Consider the following 18,805-nt stretch of genomic DNA (forward strand, 5'->3'; position numbering starts at 1 on the left):
GACTGTGGACTATTTTGCTCCTTTAATAAATGAAAAAAAATTGCAGTGGAGTTTTGCCCTACTGTGTATAGTCAAAAAATAGCACATACATTTTTTGTCTGGCAAATTACGATGGGAATAGAGAACCAACTAGTGATTGGACGATTAGGAGGGTAGTGGTTCCCCCAGCCCACCAGAGATCAAATCTCAGGTTTACATTTTATGTTTCATAAAAGCAGAATATCTTTCAGTGGAAGTTAACGTTTTTGTCTATGGCGAGGCGCCTGCGTTTTTTTTTGCGTACAATCCATGAAATGGACCAGGTTCCACTATCATTAGATAAGGGAACAAAGATCAGAAAATGTCCATAGCGTAAAGAAAGGAAAGATAATGGAAGACAAGCAAGACGCCTATGTGACTTTGTCAATCTCAAGATCCATCGGCTCAGTCTTTTGAGGACGCTTATAGGGGTACTGCATACTCATAAGAGATTAATGTCTGTATGTGTTTGTGAGAGTTTGTATTTGTACTGTGTTTCTAAAAGAAAATTACCTGGAAATATACACATGGCTTGTATGTAGATTGTGAATACACATGTGGCTTGTTAACCACGTTCAGCACTTGGCCTGCTTGCTTGGGCATTAGAGCAGAAGATTTATCTCTCGTGCTAAGAAAAAAGAGCACAAGGAAGCAGTTGACCCAACCAAGCAATCATTATCGTTAATTGTTTAAGCAGAAAGGAAGCTCCCTCTTGAGGAAAGCTCCCACGGGCAACGGGAACGCAGAGAGTGACACGTCGCCTAAAGAATAACCGCTTGTGGCGAAGAGCTGTTTACTCGTCTGCCTTCGTACTCCGCCGTCGACATGCTCCGCAGCTCCAGCCCGCGTGGGTTCCAACGCATACCTATAAATACGCACACGCACGAGCACGACACTAAGTAACACTCTCACTCTCTCACTCCAGCGCAATCCTCAAGCTAGACACTAGCTATCGACCGGCAGCCAGCAGCTATGGACATGAGCCTCGAGCACTCGAGCTCTCCCTCCTCATCCACGACCGAGCGCGCCGGGACGGCGTGGCCGTGGCCGCCGAAGCGCCCCGCGGGCCGCACCAAGTTCCGGGAGACGCGGCACCCCGTGTTCCGCGGCGTGCGCCGCCGTGGCGGCGCCGGCCGGTGGGTCTGCGAGGTGCGCGTGCCCGGGGAGCGCGGCACGCGCCTCTGGCTCGGGACGTACATCACGGCCGAGGCGGCCGCGCGCGCGCACGACGCCGCCATGCTCATGCTCCGCGGCCGCTCCGCCGCGTGCCTCAACTTCCGGGACTCCGCGTGGCTGCTCGCGGTGCCGCCCGCGTTCACCAACCTCTCTGACGTCCGGCGCGCGGCCGTCCAGGCCGTCGCGGACTTACTGCGCCGTCCGGAGGCCACCAGTGCCGCTGCCGCGGTGCAAGAGGTCACCTCCAGCGTGTCCGCCCCGTCGTCGGCGGTGTGCAGTGTGCCCTTGTCAGAGACGGCGCAGGCTTCCGCTGATGCCGCTTTTGAGGCGCCGGCTGCACTGGACATGGACGTGTTCGACCTCGACTGCTTGTTTGGGGAAACGGACTCCGACACGTACTACTACGCCAACCTTGCGCAGGGGCTGCTCATGGAGCCACCGTCGACTGTGGCCACCGGGTCGTACTGGGACAATGGAGACTGCGCCGACGGCGGAGCCGGAGCTGATGTCGCGCTCTGGAGTTACTAGTACTAATATCAACAATCTCCAACATATATTCGAGTTGAAGCCGCTTCGATTATGATCCACATCTCGAGACAGTCCATCGATGGCGCGCGGCATCAAATTGGATGGAATGGATGATGTTCCTGCATATTTCTTCTCAGGTTCTACGTGTCTCCTCATTCCTCTCATGGCAACAAGACGTACAAGCAGTTTTTGTGGTGGGCCCACCTGCTATCGGCCGGGAGGGAGACAATGACACGCGGTTATAGTGTCTCTTGACTCTTTTTTTTTTTTTTTTTTTTTTTTGCGGGGAATCTCTTGACTCTTCTTCGTACCGAGTGTCGACTTCCTTCCTTGTCGACCGGTCCCTTTGGTATATCCTACTAGCTACTATAGAACCAAGTGGTAATGTGGTTCCATACGAAGCATCCCCTTAATTTTCCATTTAATTGTTAGAAGAAATAGTGCTAGCAAGATTACCTGGGTTCTCCCTACAATTTTCTGGAGAAAAAACTCAGTCTAGTAGGAGTATGTAATAATCATTGGATTAATGAGCAATTTTTTGATTATTTTAAGCTGAAATAATATCATCACATATGTGCTCCTGTTTTTCGCAAATACGCTAGAGTGCGTATCTTTTCATTGATAGGTAGGAAGAGTGCAAGAGGGGGGGGGGGGGGGTTTGCCAACTCAATGTTTTTTGCACAAAAGGCAAGACGGGGAGCAGTGGTGACAGGCTGCTCAGCCCGGGTACAAATCTAAGATCCTATGCCAGCAACGAATTAAGTCCGTGCGCGCATGCTTTAGCCCAAGAGCGGGCTTCGTCGCGGATAGACGTAAGAAGCCGTGGGGCGGAGGATGACTCGCCATCAAATACGCATCGGTTGTGCTGCTTCCAGATGGACCAGGCCGTTAGGGTTGCCAGGGTGGCCAAGCCCTTACAATGGCCCGTGGGGGAGCTCGTGATCATCGAAGTATACCACTGGAGGAACTCTTCGGAGCTAGAAGGAGGGGGGACAGTGGCGCGCACCCAGGCCAGAACGTCATGCCAGATCTGCCTAGAGAAGGGGCAGGCGATGATAATATGCTGCATGGTCTCAACAGCCTGATCGCAAAGAACGCATCGGTCGTTGTGCGGAAGACCGTGACGGGCCAGTCTTGCGGCAGTCCAGCAGCGGTCGAGGTCGGCCAGCCAAGTGAACACCTTGACCCGAAGGGGAGCCCAACGTCTCCAAGTCAGGCGCCAGAAGGGGGCAGTCGTGGATCCGGCAAATAAGGCTCGGTACCACGAGTACTTCGCGTCCGCAGTCCAGCGCCATAGCAGGCGGTCGGGGGAGTAGGATAGGGTGAGGTGACGGAGCCGTCTCCAGAGCTGGACGTACTCGAGCATCGCAGCAGGCGTGAGGGCGCCATGCAGATCAGCAATCCAGCTACGGTCTCGAAGTCCTTCCGCCACCGAGCGCTTGCGCCGTCGACGGAGCACCAGCAGAAGGAGAGCAGGGGCGATATCGGAGATGGCCTGGCCATTGATCTAGGGATCCGTCCAGAAACGACAAGTCCGACGTCCCAGACGTGAAGGAAATATGCCCTAGAGGCAATAATAAAGTTGTTATTTTATATTTCCTTCTATCATGATAAATGTTTATTATTCATGCTAGAATTGTATTAACCAAAAACTTGATACATGTGTGGATACATAGACAAAACATCGTGTCCCTAGTAAGCCTCCACTAGACTAGCTCGTTAATCAAAGATGGTTAAGTTTCCTAACCATATACATGTGTTGTCATTTGATGAATGGGATCACATCATTAGGGGAATGATGTGATGGACAAGACCCATCCGTTAGCTTAGCATTATGATCGTTCAGTTTTATTGCTATTGCTTTCTTTATGTCATATACATATTCCTTTGACTATGAGATTATGCAACTCCCGGATACCGGAGAAATACCTTGTGTGCTATCAAACGTCACAACATAACTGGGTGATTATAAAGATGATCTACAGGTATCTCCGAAGGTGTTTGTTGGGTTGGCGTAGATCGAGATTAGGATTTGTCACTCCGAGTATCAGAGAGGTATCTCTGGGCCCTCTCGGTAATGCACATCATAAGAAGCCTTGCAAGCAAAGTGACTAATGAGTTAGTTGTGGGAAGATGTATTACGGAACGAGTAAAGAGACTTGCCAGTAACGAGATTGAACTAGGTATGTAGATACCGACGATCGAATCTCGGGCAAGTAACATACCGATGACAAAGGGAATAACGTATGTTGTCATAACGGTTCGACCGATAAAGAACTTCGTAAAATATGTAGGAGCTTAACGTTCGATGACAATTTAGTATTATATGAGTTATGTGATTTGGTGACCGAATGTTGTTCAGAGTCCCGGATGAGATCACTGATATGACGAGGAGTCTCAAAATGGTCGAGAGGTAAAGATTGATATATAGGATGATAGTATTCGGACACCGGAAGTGTTTCAGATAGTATCAGGTATTTATCGGAGTACCGGGGGGGGGTGTTTACCGGAACCATCGGGGGGAATAATGGGCCTTATGGGCCATAAGAGGGGAGCACACCAGCCCACAAGGGGTGCCCCCCTTAGGCAGGAGGCCGAATAGGAGAAGGAAGAGGGGGTTCGGGCCCCCCCTTTCCTTCCTCCCTTCCCTCTTCCCCTTTCCCCCTTCCGGTAATAAGCAAAGGGGGGGCCGAATTGGGATAGGACCCCAAGTAGGATTCCTCCTACTTGGGGCGCCCCATGGCTCCTCCCCTCCCCCTCCCACCTATATATACGTGGGGAGGGGGCGCCTAGAACATGCACCAACAATTGTTAGCCGTGAGCGGCGCCCCCCTCCACAGTCTACGCCTCCGGTCATATCTTCGTAGTGCTTAGGCGAAGCCCTGCGCAGATCACTACACCATCACCGTCACCACGCGGTCGTGCTGACGGAACTCATCTTCTTCCTCGACACCTTTGCTGGATCAAGAGGACGAGGGACGTCATTGAGCTAAACATGTGCAGAACTCGGAGGTGCCGTACGTTCGGTGCTTGATCGGTCAGATCTAGAAGAAGTTCGACTACATCAACTGTGTTGTCAAACGCTTCCGCTTTTGGTCTACGAGGGTACGTAGACACACTCTCCCCCTCTTGTTGCTATACATCTCCTAGATAGATCTTGTGTGAGCATAGGAAATTTTTGAAATTGCATGCTACGTTTCCCAACATGACGTCCCAAGACGTAGACGCACGGAAGATGGAGGAGGAGTCGGGGTCAGTGGGGAGGTGCAGGTGCGCCCATGGCCTGGTGGGGTCGGTACGCTATAACCACAACCATCGAACGCGGAGATCCCTTGTCGGTGTAGGTCCGGAATATCGAGACCGCCCAGCTGGAGTGGTCGGTAGACGCGCTGTCAGTTCACCGGTCCATGGCCATCACGGGTTTCATTGTTGCCGTGCCAATGGAACTCTCGAATGGTCCGGTTTACCTGCTTGAGAATCGACGGACAGAGAGCAATAACCACCATGATGTGGGAGGGGATTGCACAGAGCACGTGGCAGACAAGAGCAAGGCGCTCGCCACGGGACAGGAGCGCCACGCGCCTGGTGGAGAGCTTCTTGGCAAGCCTCTCGACAATTGGGTGAAGCGATGAGACGGAGGGCTTCCGAATCGAAAGAGGGATGACCAGGTAGGTGATGGGGAAGCCAACAACGGCTCATGCAAGCTCATTACTGATGGTAGCTAGCATGGGGTCGTCGCAACGGATGGGGGTCGCCGAGCACTTAGCAAAGTTCGTGCACAACTCGGATGCCTCGCCGAAGACACGTAGCAGCTCCCGGATGACCCGGAGATCGCGGGTCGAGGGGTGGCAGAAGATAACAACGTCGCTAGCGTACAGATAAATGCTCGACGGGGCGTGGCGAGTGGTGAGGCGCTGGAGCAGGCCGCACCGGTGGGCATGGAGAAGAGGCGAGTTTAGGGCATCAATGGCAATCGTGAAGAGCAACGGGGAGACGGGGTCTCTTGTCGCAACCCGCACGTGTGGGCGATCGGGGGTCCAGGAGATCCATTTATGAGAATACGCGTACTGGACGTGGAGAGTAGGATGATAATCCACTCAATCTAGCATCGTCCGAAGCCCAGGTGGCGAAGGACATCGACAAGGAAGGCCCAGGAGATCGTGTCAAACGCGCGTGCAATGTCGAGCTTGAGGAGGACACGAGACACGCGGAGGTTGTGCAACTGGAGAGCGGTCTGCTGGACAAGCATGAAATTGTCGTGCATGCACCGGCCTGTGATGAACGCGCTCTAGTTGGTGGAGACGAGCTGGCCGAGGCGCGGGGCAAGGCGAAGCGAAATGACTTTGGCGATGAGTTTTGCCACGAGATGAATCAGGCTGATGGGGTGGTAATCCGAGAGGGAGGAGACGTCTGGCTTCTTCGTGGTGAGCATGATGAGGGCCTCATTGAGGTACTACAGACTGTGCCCATTCATGGAGTAGAACTTATCGAACACGGTGCAAATGTCGGCTTTGATTGTGTTCCAGAAAGCCATAAGGAATTCCGCCGTGAACCCATCGGGGCCCGGGGCCTTGCCGCGGGGGAGCGCTTTGACCGGACGCCAAATCTCATCTTCGGAGAAGGGGAGCTCAAGGTCAGCAAGGTCGAACGAGCGGCCATGAATCTGGCTCAGGTCGATGTAGAAATCGCGAGTTTTGGGGGTGCCGAGGAGCGAGGAGAAGTGGTGGAACGCAGCTTCAGCCATGCCCTGCTCGTCGGAGATCGTGGAGTCCTCATGCTAGAGGGAGAAGACCCGGTTCTTCTGCAATATGTGGGTCGCGTGGATCTTGTAGAAGGCAGTGTTGCTCTCGCCCTCCTTAAGCCAGCCGAAATGCGCTCGTTCACAAGTGACAGATCTCTCCAGCGAGGCCAATCCAAGGTAAGCATACTTGAGATTGCCTCGGAGCCAAGCCTCGGAGGGAGAGAGTGTCCGGAAGTCTTGGGCAGCATCAAGGCGGGCGGTCAGCTCCCATGCAATCATAAGCTATAGCGAGACATGGCCATGCGTAACGCCCCGAGACCGACGCTTCAGACGCCTTCCATATATTTCGTGTTTGGCGTGTGTTTTATTTGAGTGTTGCATTCATCATCGCATCATTTGCATTGCATCGGCACTTCGTTGCCATCATGTTTTAAAACTTGCATTCGTTCGTAGTTGCCGCGTTCCCCCCTTGTCTTCGTTGACCGTTCCGAGACCAGCCGTGTTTTCGGTTCCCTCTTGTCCAACCAACTAACCTCTCTCGTCAGCCCGCGATCCCCTCCCGCGCGTCCGAAAGTTGTCCCGTACCCGACCCGGTTTGTTGTTACCGTTGGATTCGGATCATCCCCAAACATCTATAAAACATCTCCGTTTTCTTATTTGGGCTTCCCTAGCCTATTTTTCTCGACCGCTCAATTTTAATCGGAGGGACCGAATTAGCACATACCCAAAAATACTACTGCTATTTATACTGCCTAACCCTAGATTCTAGGAGCCTTGTCCCATCGATCCCATCGCGCCGCCACCACTCCTCCAGTCCCCTCTTCCTCGGGATCCCCTCCCGATCCAGCCCACCAACCAGCGCAAGCCATTTTTTCCCTCGATCCCGATTGGATCGTGTAGCTGCTCGAGGCCCCGAGCAGGAGCGCTCGACCTTGTCCCCTCGCGCCACCGCCGCCGGCAACCAGCGCCACCAGGCCGTGCCCTGCTCCCTTCCTCCCCGTGCCGCTCTCTCGAAATCTCTCATCTCTCTCGCCTCACCCTCTCTGTCTCTTCACAGGGAACAAGTGAGATATGCCATGGCCGCCCGCGGAAGCTCCGTCATCGCCGGGATCAAGTTCCTCCAGCCCCGGCCTCGGATCAGACGTCTCCAGCCTCCCTGCTGCCTTGCTCGCCCGCGCCAAGACCTCGCCTCTGCTCCACCTCAAGGCCTCGCCGTCGCTGCCGGACTTCGCCGGTGAGCAGCGTTGCCGCCCTCCTTTCCCTGCCGTCCCTCTCCTTTCTCTTTGCTTTGCTCTCCCTCTCTCAACTCCTTGTTTCTTCTGCCCCAGCAGGAGTCAAGCCGCCGTCCAAGCCCGTTCCCGGCCAGACCCGCCGCCCTTCACCCGCGTGCCCTCGCCGGACCTCCTTCCTCCGCCAAGACCCAAGCCGCGCCATGGCCGCCGACCCCCCTGCCTCGCCTCGGATCTCTCATGGGACGCCATCCAGTGCCCGGATCCGCACCTCCTCTGTGCCCTACATCGCCTGAAGCTGACGCGCCCGGCATCGCCAGTTCTGTCTGCGTCCCCTGCATCGAGCAGTAGCTCGGGAACGAGCACCCCGCCCCGCGTTGACCAGTCCAGCGCCAGCCTGGACGAGCGGCACTCGCCGCGCGAGGCCTCCTCTGCTTCGCTCGCAGCCCAGAGGCCCAAGCGCCTCGCCTCAGCCTCTCCACCGATCGGGGCGTGGCCCATGGTGAGCAGCCCACCCAGCGCCCTCCTGTTTTCTTTTTTTTTTCCCGCTGTTGGGCCAGCAGTTTCGGCCCACGTATGTTTTTTTTTCAGTCCAGCGATTTTACCTATTATCCAGGAGTTTACAGAATTACAGAAAAGTCCCTCTAGTTCATGCATCTAATAACTAATTAACCGTGCATCGGATTAAAATGATTTTAATATGTAAAATGCTTAGAATTCTGTCTAGTTTCACATTATGCCATTTTCATCCATGTTAAAAATGTTTAAGTTGCTATTTACATTTATTTTGCATAAATGCCATGCTAAATGATTTATTTCATAACTAAATAACCGTAACTCGGATTTTAATAAACTTTATATGTAAATGGGGTAGAAAATGCATAGTTTAACATGGTGCACTTAATTTTGCTGTTTAACAACTTTAAAAATTGTGTTTAGGGCAGAACAGTACCAAATCTAAAATATGGACATGAGGATTTTCCGGAATTGTTGTTTGTTGTTCCGGTCTCATTTAACCTTGCCTAAATAGTTAGTTTACTTATGCTTCACATTTTGCCATGTTTAACAACATTTAATATTGTTGGGTACATAACCGAGAGAGAACTAAATAATCGTATGTGGTGTTTCGTCAATATGCAACTCGTTGCATATTGAGCTCCACTTAATTTGTAGAATTGTTTGTGCACTTTGCCATGCCATGCCTCATTAAACCGGACATGCATCATACGTGTTTGTGCATCATGCCATGTGTATGTGGTGGTTGTTTACTATGTTGTTTGTTTCTTTCCGGGTTGTTTCTCTCGTTAGCTTCGGTTTCGTTCCGGAGTTGTGAGGATTCGTTCGACTACATCCATTTGTCTTCTTCATGGATTCGTTCTTCTTCCTTGCGGGATCTCAGGCAAGATGACCATACCCTCGAAATCACTTCTATCTTTGCTTTCTAGTTGTTCGCTCTATTGCTATGCCGCGCTACCTACCACTTGTTATATCATGCCTCCCATATTGCCATGAACCTCTAACCTTTTTTCACCCTTCCTAGCAAACCGTTGTTTGGCTATGTTACCACTTTTGCTCAGCCTCTCTTATAGCATTGCTAGTTGCAGGTGAAGATGAAGTTTGTTCCATGATGGAACATGGATATGTTGGGATATCACAATATCTCTTATATTATTAATGCATCTATATACTTGGTAAAGGGTGGAAGGCTCGGCCTTATGCCTGGTGTTTTGTTCCACTCTTGCCGCCCTAGTTTCTGTCATACCGGTGTTATGTTCCTTGATTTTGCGTCCCTTACGTGGTTAGGTGATTTATGGGACCCCCTTGACAGTTCGCTTTGAATAAAACTCCTCCAGCAAGGCCCAACCTTGGTTTTACATTTGCCTCACCTAGCCTTTTTCCCTTGGGTTTTCCGGAGCCTGAGGGTCATCTTTATTTTAACCCCCCCCCGGGCCAGTGCTCCTCCGAGTGTTGGTCCAAACTAGAGCCCTTTGCAGCGCCACCTCGGGGTAACTTGAGGCCTGGTTTTAGTTGTACGGACTGCTCATCCGGTGTGCCCTGGAACGAGATATGTGCAGCTCCTATCGGGATTTGTCGGCACATTCGGGTGGTCTTGCTGGACTTGTTTTACCATTGTCGAAATGTCTTGTAACCGGGATTCCGAGACTGATCGGGTCTTCCCGGGAGAAGGTTTATCCATCGTTGACCGTGAGAGCTTATAATGGGCTAAGTTGGGACACCCCTGCAGGGTATAAACTTTCGAGAGCCGTGCCCGCGGTTATGTGGCAGATGGGAATTTGTTAATATCCGGTTGTAGAGAACTTGACACTTGACTTAATTAAAACGCATCAACCGCGTGTGTAGCCGTGATGGTCTCTTTTCGGCGGAGTCCGGGAAGAGAACACGGTTCTTGTGTTATGTTTGACGTAAGTAGGGGTTCAGGATCACTTCTTGATCATTGCTAGTTTCACGACCGTTCTGTTGCTTCTCTTCTCGCTCTTATTTGCGTATGTTAGCCACCATATATGCTTAGTGCTTGCTGCAGCTCCACCTCATTACCCTATCCTCCCATAAGCTTAAATAGTCTTGATCTCGCGGGTGTGAGATTGCTGAGTCCTCGTGACTCACAGATTCTACCAAAACAGTTGCAGGTGCCGATGATACCAGTGCAGGTGACGCAACCGAGCTCAAGTGGGAGCTCGATGAAGATCTTGTTCGTTGTGTTGTTTCGTTCCTGTTGATCAGTAGTGGAGCCCAGTTGGGACGATCAGGGATCTAGCATTTGGGGTTGTCTTCTTTTATTTTGGTTCCGTAGTCGGACCTATGTGTGTACCTTGATTGATGTATGATTTATTTATGTATGGTGTGAAGTGGCGATTGTAAGCCAACTCTTTATCCCACTCTTGTTCATTACATGGGATTGTGTGAAGATGACCCTTCTTGCGACAAAACCACAATGCGGTTATGCCTCTAAGTCGTGCCTCGACACGTGGGAGATATAGCCGCATCGTGGGCGTAACAAGTTGGTAATCAGAGCCATCCCCGACTTAGGAGCCCCTGCTTGATCAAATCGCTGGCGTCGTTGAGTCTAGAAACAAAAATATTTTGAGTCTTAGGATTATATATATCGGAGAGTAGGATTCTTTTTACTCCTCAGTCCCTTCGTCGCTCTGGTGAGGCCTCCTGACGTAGAAGTTTTGACTTTTCTCTCCTCAAATTTCACTAAAAAAATTTAGGATCACGCGGGTATCTTGGAATCGTTCCGATGGTTTTGTGACGAGAACATTGTTCTTGGTGCCTCCTGACATTTAGGGGTTGTGGCAGTGTCCCGGGGAGTTGAGCTCCGAGGTGTTGTCGTCACAATTTTATCGTTGCAGTTCTGGAATACCTGAGTTTCGCCGACATTGAAAATCTCTTTTATGCAGTTGTTGGTGAGATCACCTCGACGCCACCCAGTACTGGGGCGGGAGTTCGGGAGTATTGCCATAACTCGTATAACGGATGCTTTTCGAAGGTTGAGGTAAATGATTTCCGAAGGTTTCTTGGTTATGTGTTGAAGGATGGATACAGCTGGATCTAGGTATTGTTAGTTTGGGTGAGATATATTGTGTCCCCTGTATCCCCAACACCTAATTGCATAACCAGAAAGTTTTGGGAGTTTATAAGTGGGAATTCAAGTAGCTCCTAGGATATCTTTCCGACAAATGCATGATATGAGATTGGGGTTCGACGTCTAGTGGTCCGCCTTTCCACGGTTGGTTTTACAGTGGTCTCGTAGTGTCTTAAAGAGTCCTTGGCTATGCCGACTCGGGGACGCTTCGTATGTCATGTGCACTGCCTTGTACATGATGGTGCTGTACGATCGAGCCCGTGTGGGCCCCACCACGAAAACTTCGGACGAAATCTCTATCATATGTTTGTTCCGGCTTATTCTGCAAGCCAAATCCTTTGTTTTGTTTTATTTTGTGGTATTCGAGTTGCTTCAATGCCAAGTGTTGATTCCATACCTTCCCTAAGCGGTGTTCCCCTATTTCTATGTGGATACTAAGCCTTCTTGATCATCGAGATTGTCATGCCAATTCTTTCCAACCGACGTGCTCTTTTTGAAGTGGATCCGATCATTTCAACATTCGCGAGATCAATTCTTAGTTCTTTGCAACGGTGTTTGCTTCATCCGTCCCAAGTTGTCTTTGTTTTCCCGCCCTCCCACCCTTTTCTTCAAGGACTCAGATTTCTTAATCAAGTATCCTTTTTATTGATGCGAAGTCTCTTCATTCTTTTCTTTCAATGTTCTTATCCGGTGATTCTCATGAAGAGACTAAGGGAGCTTCAAGTTCATCATTCTTCTTTTTTTTCTTCTCCGGTGGATTCAATTCAAGCTTTGTCGATCACATCCTTTCCTCGTTTCAAATGCTTTCTCATGCCGGTGTACCTCTTAATCATCCACTTCTCGCCATTCATTTGTTCTGGAGTGCCGAAGATATCTCAGAAGATTTGTGTCTCCATTATCAATCTGTTCAAGCTATTTCGAGGTTGTTATCAGATTCAAGCCATTTAATTCAACCGTCGCGATCTTTCTTTTAATCATTCAACGGTGTATCTTTTGAGTGGGCCCTAACCCACAGGTTTTTCCCAGGATCTTACCTAACTCTTCTAATTCTTTCCAGAGTTATTCTCAAATTCATTGCAAAGTTTGACGTAAGAATGAATTATCAGCAGTCAAATGTCTTTCTCCAAGATCTTTCAAATTCTTTCATCGTTGGTTCATCATTTCTATTATCCATTGTTCCGGAGTGTCTCAATAATTCAAGGTGGTGTTTCTCATCGTCGTTCTCAACATTTGAAGACCGAAGAAGAATTTCTCCTAAATCTTGGTCCGTTCTCTTGAAGATTCATAGTTCTAGCTTATGCCATCCTCTCATAATTGTTTTCGATTGTGAGAATTATTTTCACCCATCCGGAGCAGTTCAGGAGTCTTTTTAGGTTGATTCTCCGGAGCCATCATCTCAAGTATTATTCATTCTCAGCTTTTCTCATTCTCCAAATCTTACCGGTGCATCGTTCAAATATCCACTAATCAGTTCATGATCTTTTCGTTCTCATGTGTCTAAATTCTGTCAAGTATCTTTATTCATTTTCTAATTCTTCCCGATGAATTGCGCCTTTGCTACTTTCATTCCCAATTCTTACGGTGGTTCGTTCAAGAGTTCTCTTCCTTGGTTATCATATAAATTTATTCGTTGTTTCAATCCTACGGGTGGTTTGTTGAAGACTTTTCTCAAGTTTGCGCTATATCTATCTTAATCCTTTCTACGAGAATAAGTAGTATGCCAAATCCGTTGCTTGTCATCAATCTAAATTGGTGAAGGATACGCGTAACGTAATTCTTATTCTTGTTTCCTCCAAGTGATTAATTCCTTCTTCCGGAGTTCGTTCATGATATCAAATTCTGGGTTCCAAGTTGTTCATCTTTTCTTTCCGGAGTTCCAAGTTTTATCGATTATATCATTTCAAAGCTTCATCTAATCATTGCAAGGCTTCTCCCGGAGTTCTTTTCAACTTTCCCTTTCGTTTGATCATTCTTTTATTACCGGAGTTCTTCATGGAGGCTCTACATGGTGCTTCGTCAAGGATTCTTTTCATTCTTCAAGTGTTCTTCAATATTTCTCTCGAAGTTATGTTTCGCCTAACTATACTGTGAAATAAACATGGTGTTCAATACATGTCTTGTTTTGAGGAGTCCAAGCATTCTTCATATTGCATTCCGAAGTGCAATTCTTTCTACCTTATCTCTTGAGATGGTGTTATGTCATTCTTGATAATTTCCCTTCGCGTTTCATGATTCACAAGTTTTCAAGAGTGACATATTTAAATCCATCATTTTCTGTTCGTTCAAGAGATCTTTTCAACCAATCAATCTTTTTGTTGGAGCTATCTTGGGTTATATTTAACCTAAAGCTTGCCCTAAGTATTTTGCTATTTATGGTGCTAATAAATGACCCAAGTTCTTCATTTATCCTCTTGGTGAAATAAATTTCTCGTCTCCTTGTTCATATCCATCCAATCTATTGTTGTCGTTAGTGGCAGGATTTAACCTCATAATTTTGAGATGTGTTCCATAAGCCCACAACAAGCTTGTTCTTTTCGTTGTTGATTTTTTTCCAACAACTCCGTTCAATCCTACTTCGTAAGGATGCTCTTTAAAATTCATTTATGGTAGGAGATGTTGGTTTCATTCTTCGTTCTATTCACTCCAACTATCTAACTATCATGCATTGTTTCCGGAGGCTTTGTGATGTTGCTCTCTTCGACCAATCATCTTGTTTTATCAAGATCATGTAATTTTTCCTTTCTTATCCGTTTAGCCGGAGTGTCGTGTTTTCATTCGAGTTCTCTCATCTTATCAAGTTTTGTCTCCTTCCTCAACCGGAGTGCTGTCTGAAATCTTTCTTACCCCTTGTGCCATTCTTCCATTAGTTCCGGAGGCAACGTGTTGTTAATTTCATCGAGTATCCTCTCATCTTGTCAAGATCATGTTAAATTCCTTCCATTTACAGTCGGAGTGCTGTCCAAATTATATCACTCGTATTCCTTCTCTATCTTGTTTTAACCGGAGTGTTGTCGTAATTGATCTTTATCGTTCCTTATACATCTCGTTTCAACCGGAGTGCTTGCATGTACTTCTTGTCCATCGTAACCATTTTTGTTTGCTTTTCAACCTACAAGGTTCTCGTAATGTTCCTTGTTTCTCTTTTCTAACGGAGTGTTTGCACTAGCGTTCATCTCCATTGTATTCTTCTTTAAAAAATTTAACCTCTCAAGGTTCGTGGTTTCACTCGTTTGTCAAAGAAGCAACTTTTGTTTTACCTCTTCCTCTTCCGTTTCTCTCCGGTGCCATCCTAGATCTCGGGACGAGATCCTCTCGTAGTGGTGGAGTGTTGTAACGCCCCGAGACCGACGCTTCGGACGCCTTCCATATATTTCGTGTTCGGCGTGTGTTTTATTTGAGTGTTGCATTCATCATCGCATCATTTGCATTGCATCGGCACTTCGTTGCCGTCATGTTTTAAAACTTGCATTCGTTCGTAGTTGCCGCGTTCCCCCCTTGTCTTCGTTGACCGTTCCGAGACCAACCGCGTTTTCGGTTCCCTCTTGTCCAACCAACTAACCTCTCTCGTCAGCCCGCGATCCCCTCCCGCGCGTCCGAAAGTTGTCCCGTACCCGACCCGGTTTGTTGTTACCGTTGGATTAGGATCATCCCCAAACATCTATAAAACATCTCCGTTTTCTTATTTGGGCTTCCCTAGCCTATTTTTCGACCGCTCAATTTTAATCGGAGGGACCGAATTAGCACATACCCAAAAATACTACTGCTATTTATACTGCCTAACCCTAGATTCTAGGAGCCTTGTCCCATCGATCCCATCGCGCCGCCACCACTCCTCCAGTCCCCTCTTCCTCGGGATCCCCTCCCGATCCAGCCCACCAACCAGCGCAAAACATTTTTTTCCCTCGATCCCGATTGGATCGTGTAGCTGCTTGAGGCCCCGAGCAGGAGCGCTCGGCCTCGTCCCCTCGCGCCATCGCCGCCGGCAACCAGCGCCACCAGGCCGTGCCCTGCTCCCTTCCTCCCCGTGCAGCTCTCTCGAAATATCTCATCTCTCTCGCCTCACCCTCTCTGTCTCTTCACAGGGAACGAGTGAGATATGCCATGGCCGCCCGCGAAAGCTCCGTCATCGCCGGGATCAAGTTCCTTCGGCCCCGGCCTCGGATCAGACGTCTCCAGCCTCCCTGCTGCCTTGCTCGCCAACGCCAAGACCTCGCCTCTGCTCCACCTCAAGGCCTCGTCCTCGCTGCCGGACTTCACCGGTGAGCAGCGTTGCCGCATCCCCCGGCTCTGGAGGCGGCGGGCCGTGTGCTTGAGGTAGAGGTAGACACGTCGAAACGGGTGTGGGTCGTGAACGGAACCCCAAGCCTCCACCACCGTTTCCTGGAAACCTTCGAGCTTGATCCAGAAACGCTCAAAGTGGAAGCGCTGAGGGCCAGCGCTGCGCGGAGTGCAGTCTAGAAACAAAGGGTAGTGATCAGACATTGTCGAGGCAAGGCATCAGAGGATGGAATGTGGCTGTGCGAGCTCCCACTCAGAGGTGCAAAGGAATCGGTCGTTTCGCAAAAGAGTGGGCGATTCCCTCTCGTTGGACCAGCTGTAGCGGCGGCCATGCATGTACACATCACGCAGCTCCATGTCGACGATGAAGCGGCGGAACCTATTGGAGGTGCGCCGGTTAATACGCCCGTTAGTCTTATCAACAGAAGAGGAGACAAGGCTGAAGTCGCCCCCAAGGAGCCATGGGCCAGCGCAAGAAGCACAAGTGTCTTGTAGGTCCTCGAGGAATAAGATCTTCTCATCGTCCTCCTGCGGGCTGTAGACACTAATGATCCACCAAGGGTGCGCGCCGGAGGTGGAGGATACTAGGGTCGTGATGTGGTGTTGGCCAACATAGGGGCTGGAGATAGCAACCTCATTGCAGTTCCAAGCAAGCAGGATGACACCACGGGTGCCAATGGCCGGGAGGAAGAAGAAATCCAAGAAGCAAGGACCAAGCGTCTCAACAACGAGGGGCAACGAAAAGGAATCGAGCTTCGTTTCTTGAAGTCACATAATGTTCGGGGAAACCGAAGAAATTAGAGAGCGGACTACGGTACGCTTAGCTCTAGAGTGAAGGGCACGGACGTTCCAAAACACAGTCTTAAGGGTGCACTCCATGGGAAAGGGTGGAGGCCGGTGGGAGGGGGTGCAACGGCGCTAGATCGCGGCAACACCGCGGGCTGCCAAGATGGTGCTACTCTGGCCCGAGAGGGTGACCGTGGGGATGTGCCATCTGTAGTAGTCGGCGAAAGCTTGCACGACATCTTCTGCTAGTGGCTGTTCGAAGAGCTTACTATAGCGTTCAATGGCACCCGAGGAGATGGGTTCGTTCTCACAGAGAATGCCCAGCCGGAGGAGGAGCACGTGTTTGGCTTTTGCCTCCGAGTCCAGCCCCCGATCAGCCTTGGCGATACGGTGGCTACGCCTGGGGGTAAAGTTAGGAGGCAGGTCCTTCCTTCTCTTTGGCTCGGGCGTTGGCAGTACTGGTGCGGAGCGAAGCTGAATCCCGAGCACAAAGTTTTGTAGATCAGAGTCCTGGGCAGCCGAAATGACTCCAGCATGGCCAGGGGAGGTTGTGGCGCATGGGATCTGGACATGTAGCAAGAACGGGGTGGCCGAAGCTGAGAGCTGGGAGGGAGATCGTGGTGGGGCCACGGGAGATGGTGGATCTGGTGTCGAGGTGCTGGAGATAGGGGACCGCGGGGCAGGGGATGCCTCGGGATTTGTCCCAGCCTGCAATGGCTCTAAGGGAGAGGGGGCGGCACCCTGAAACTAGCTTTCGTATGTGCTCCTGAAACTAGCTTTCGTATGCACACCGGAAATGGGACAGATCAACCGGTAAACATCTTGAATGTATATCTTGTTAGCGTATGAAGCAATCATAAGTATGGATGCCAATAGGAAAATGATCCAAGGATACGTATTTGTCGGGATGACCACAATGTTCGCTTGTTCGCATTCTCACGACCATGGTGATGAAGGCATTGTACTCTAAGTTACCCTCCGTTGTTGTCGAGAAACTAATCAATCACATAAGAATGGATACATCGAGAGTCGAGACGCTCCAAAAAAATCTTATTGTTGCCCACCCTATGCAATTGCAAGAAGTGTAGTTTCGATGTGTGCTCTCCCGTGCGGCCGTGCACATGGTCCTTGGGACAAGGAAGCCAAAGGAAACATGGCAAAAGGAATGACATCGCAAGGAAGCAAAGCGAAGATGCAAACTACTAGTAGGGAAATGCACACTTTACTATGCCCGCTCTATTGTAACCGGCAAGTAATGAAGGTTTTGTCGATAAAGAAGTCAAAAACATATTTATCAATAAGGCTTGGTCACCCATACCATTTTATGTCACCGAATGAATACTTTGTAAAGTGTTAGGAAAGTGATATAGCCAAAACCTCGATGGTGATATCCGGTCTATTGTTGAGGCCCGATCTTTCATGACACTTCACCTTCAGTAGCAATAACATCTCGCTTGCGCATATGATGTATGCCAAGTATAGGGACTAGACATTATGGTTCATCACGAGAAAACTATAGGATCGCAAGTAGGTCTAGAGGGGGTAGGTCGTTCTCTCTCAGAAAATGGATACGGGAAGTAGTTGAACTGGGTGCTCTATGAGAGTTGGTGGAATGGGTGGGGTTATATATAGGTAGCACCAAAAATCCAACCGTTACACACCTTTATGTACTACTCGGTGGGACCAGGTGAAAACACTCGGTGAGACCGACTAGTATGAAAGGTCTGAACTGTAGGCTTTTTAGTGAGACCGGATGAAACAACTCGGTGGGACCGAATGGTGATGACCTAATCACTTTCAGTGTAACCGATTGAATTCATTCGGAAATTTTGAAGTGAATGCAATTGGTTTCAGAAGGTTGGAAAGTGCTCTTTGGTGGAACCAAGGGTCATCTCGGTGAGACCGAGTTGCTAGGGTTTAGTCAGTGGCCATGTCAAGTGTATCTCGGTGAGTCTGGGTGAATGTGTATCGTTGGGACCCAGAATGACTTGGGTTTTGGACATAGATGAATGTGATAGCGTGACTGAGGGTTTTTGAGCAATATCTCTAATGCTCTGTTTGGATGTTGATATTCAAGGCCATGGAATTGAATTGGGCTCAATATCAAATCTCGCTGACTTTGATATTGACATTGAACCCAAATTCTGTTGTTTAGATGTGCAAATAATTCACACTTGGAATTTGCATGAGAGGCTCAATTCTGAAGCTTGTTTGGATGGCCATTCCATACATTGGAATTGCTTATTTCTCAGATGAACACTGTACTTTGATGTAATGCCTAAAACTAAATTTATATGCAATATATAAATATTTTTGTGAATGATTATATATCAAGAATACAAATCTATGCATCAAGTATTTGTACAACATATGACTTGAAAGTGTGTTATATCGACTAGGGGGGGTGAATAGGCGATTTTTACAAATTTCCGTCACTGAGGA

The 18,805-nt window shown here is 49.2% G+C and overlaps 1 protein-coding gene across 1 annotated transcript; it reads left to right on the forward strand.

Moving 5' to 3' along the window:
* The first annotated feature begins 937 nt into the window (after nt 1–937).
* On the forward strand, nt 938–2,274 carry LOC123141421 (dehydration-responsive element-binding protein 1H). Its single transcript, XM_044560577.1, has one exon. It carries the CDS (start codon nt 991–993, stop codon nt 1,720–1,722), a length of 732 nt encoding a protein of 243 aa, XP_044416512.1. The 5' UTR covers nt 938–990; the 3' UTR covers nt 1,723–2,274.
* The last annotated feature ends 16,531 nt before the right edge of the window (nt 2,275–18,805 follow it).

Source organism: Triticum aestivum, chromosome 6D (genome assembly GCF_018294505.1).
Source record: "Triticum aestivum cultivar Chinese Spring chromosome 6D, IWGSC CS RefSeq v2.1, whole genome shotgun sequence".
Lineage (NCBI taxonomy): Eukaryota > Viridiplantae > Streptophyta > Magnoliopsida > Poales > Poaceae > Triticum > Triticum aestivum.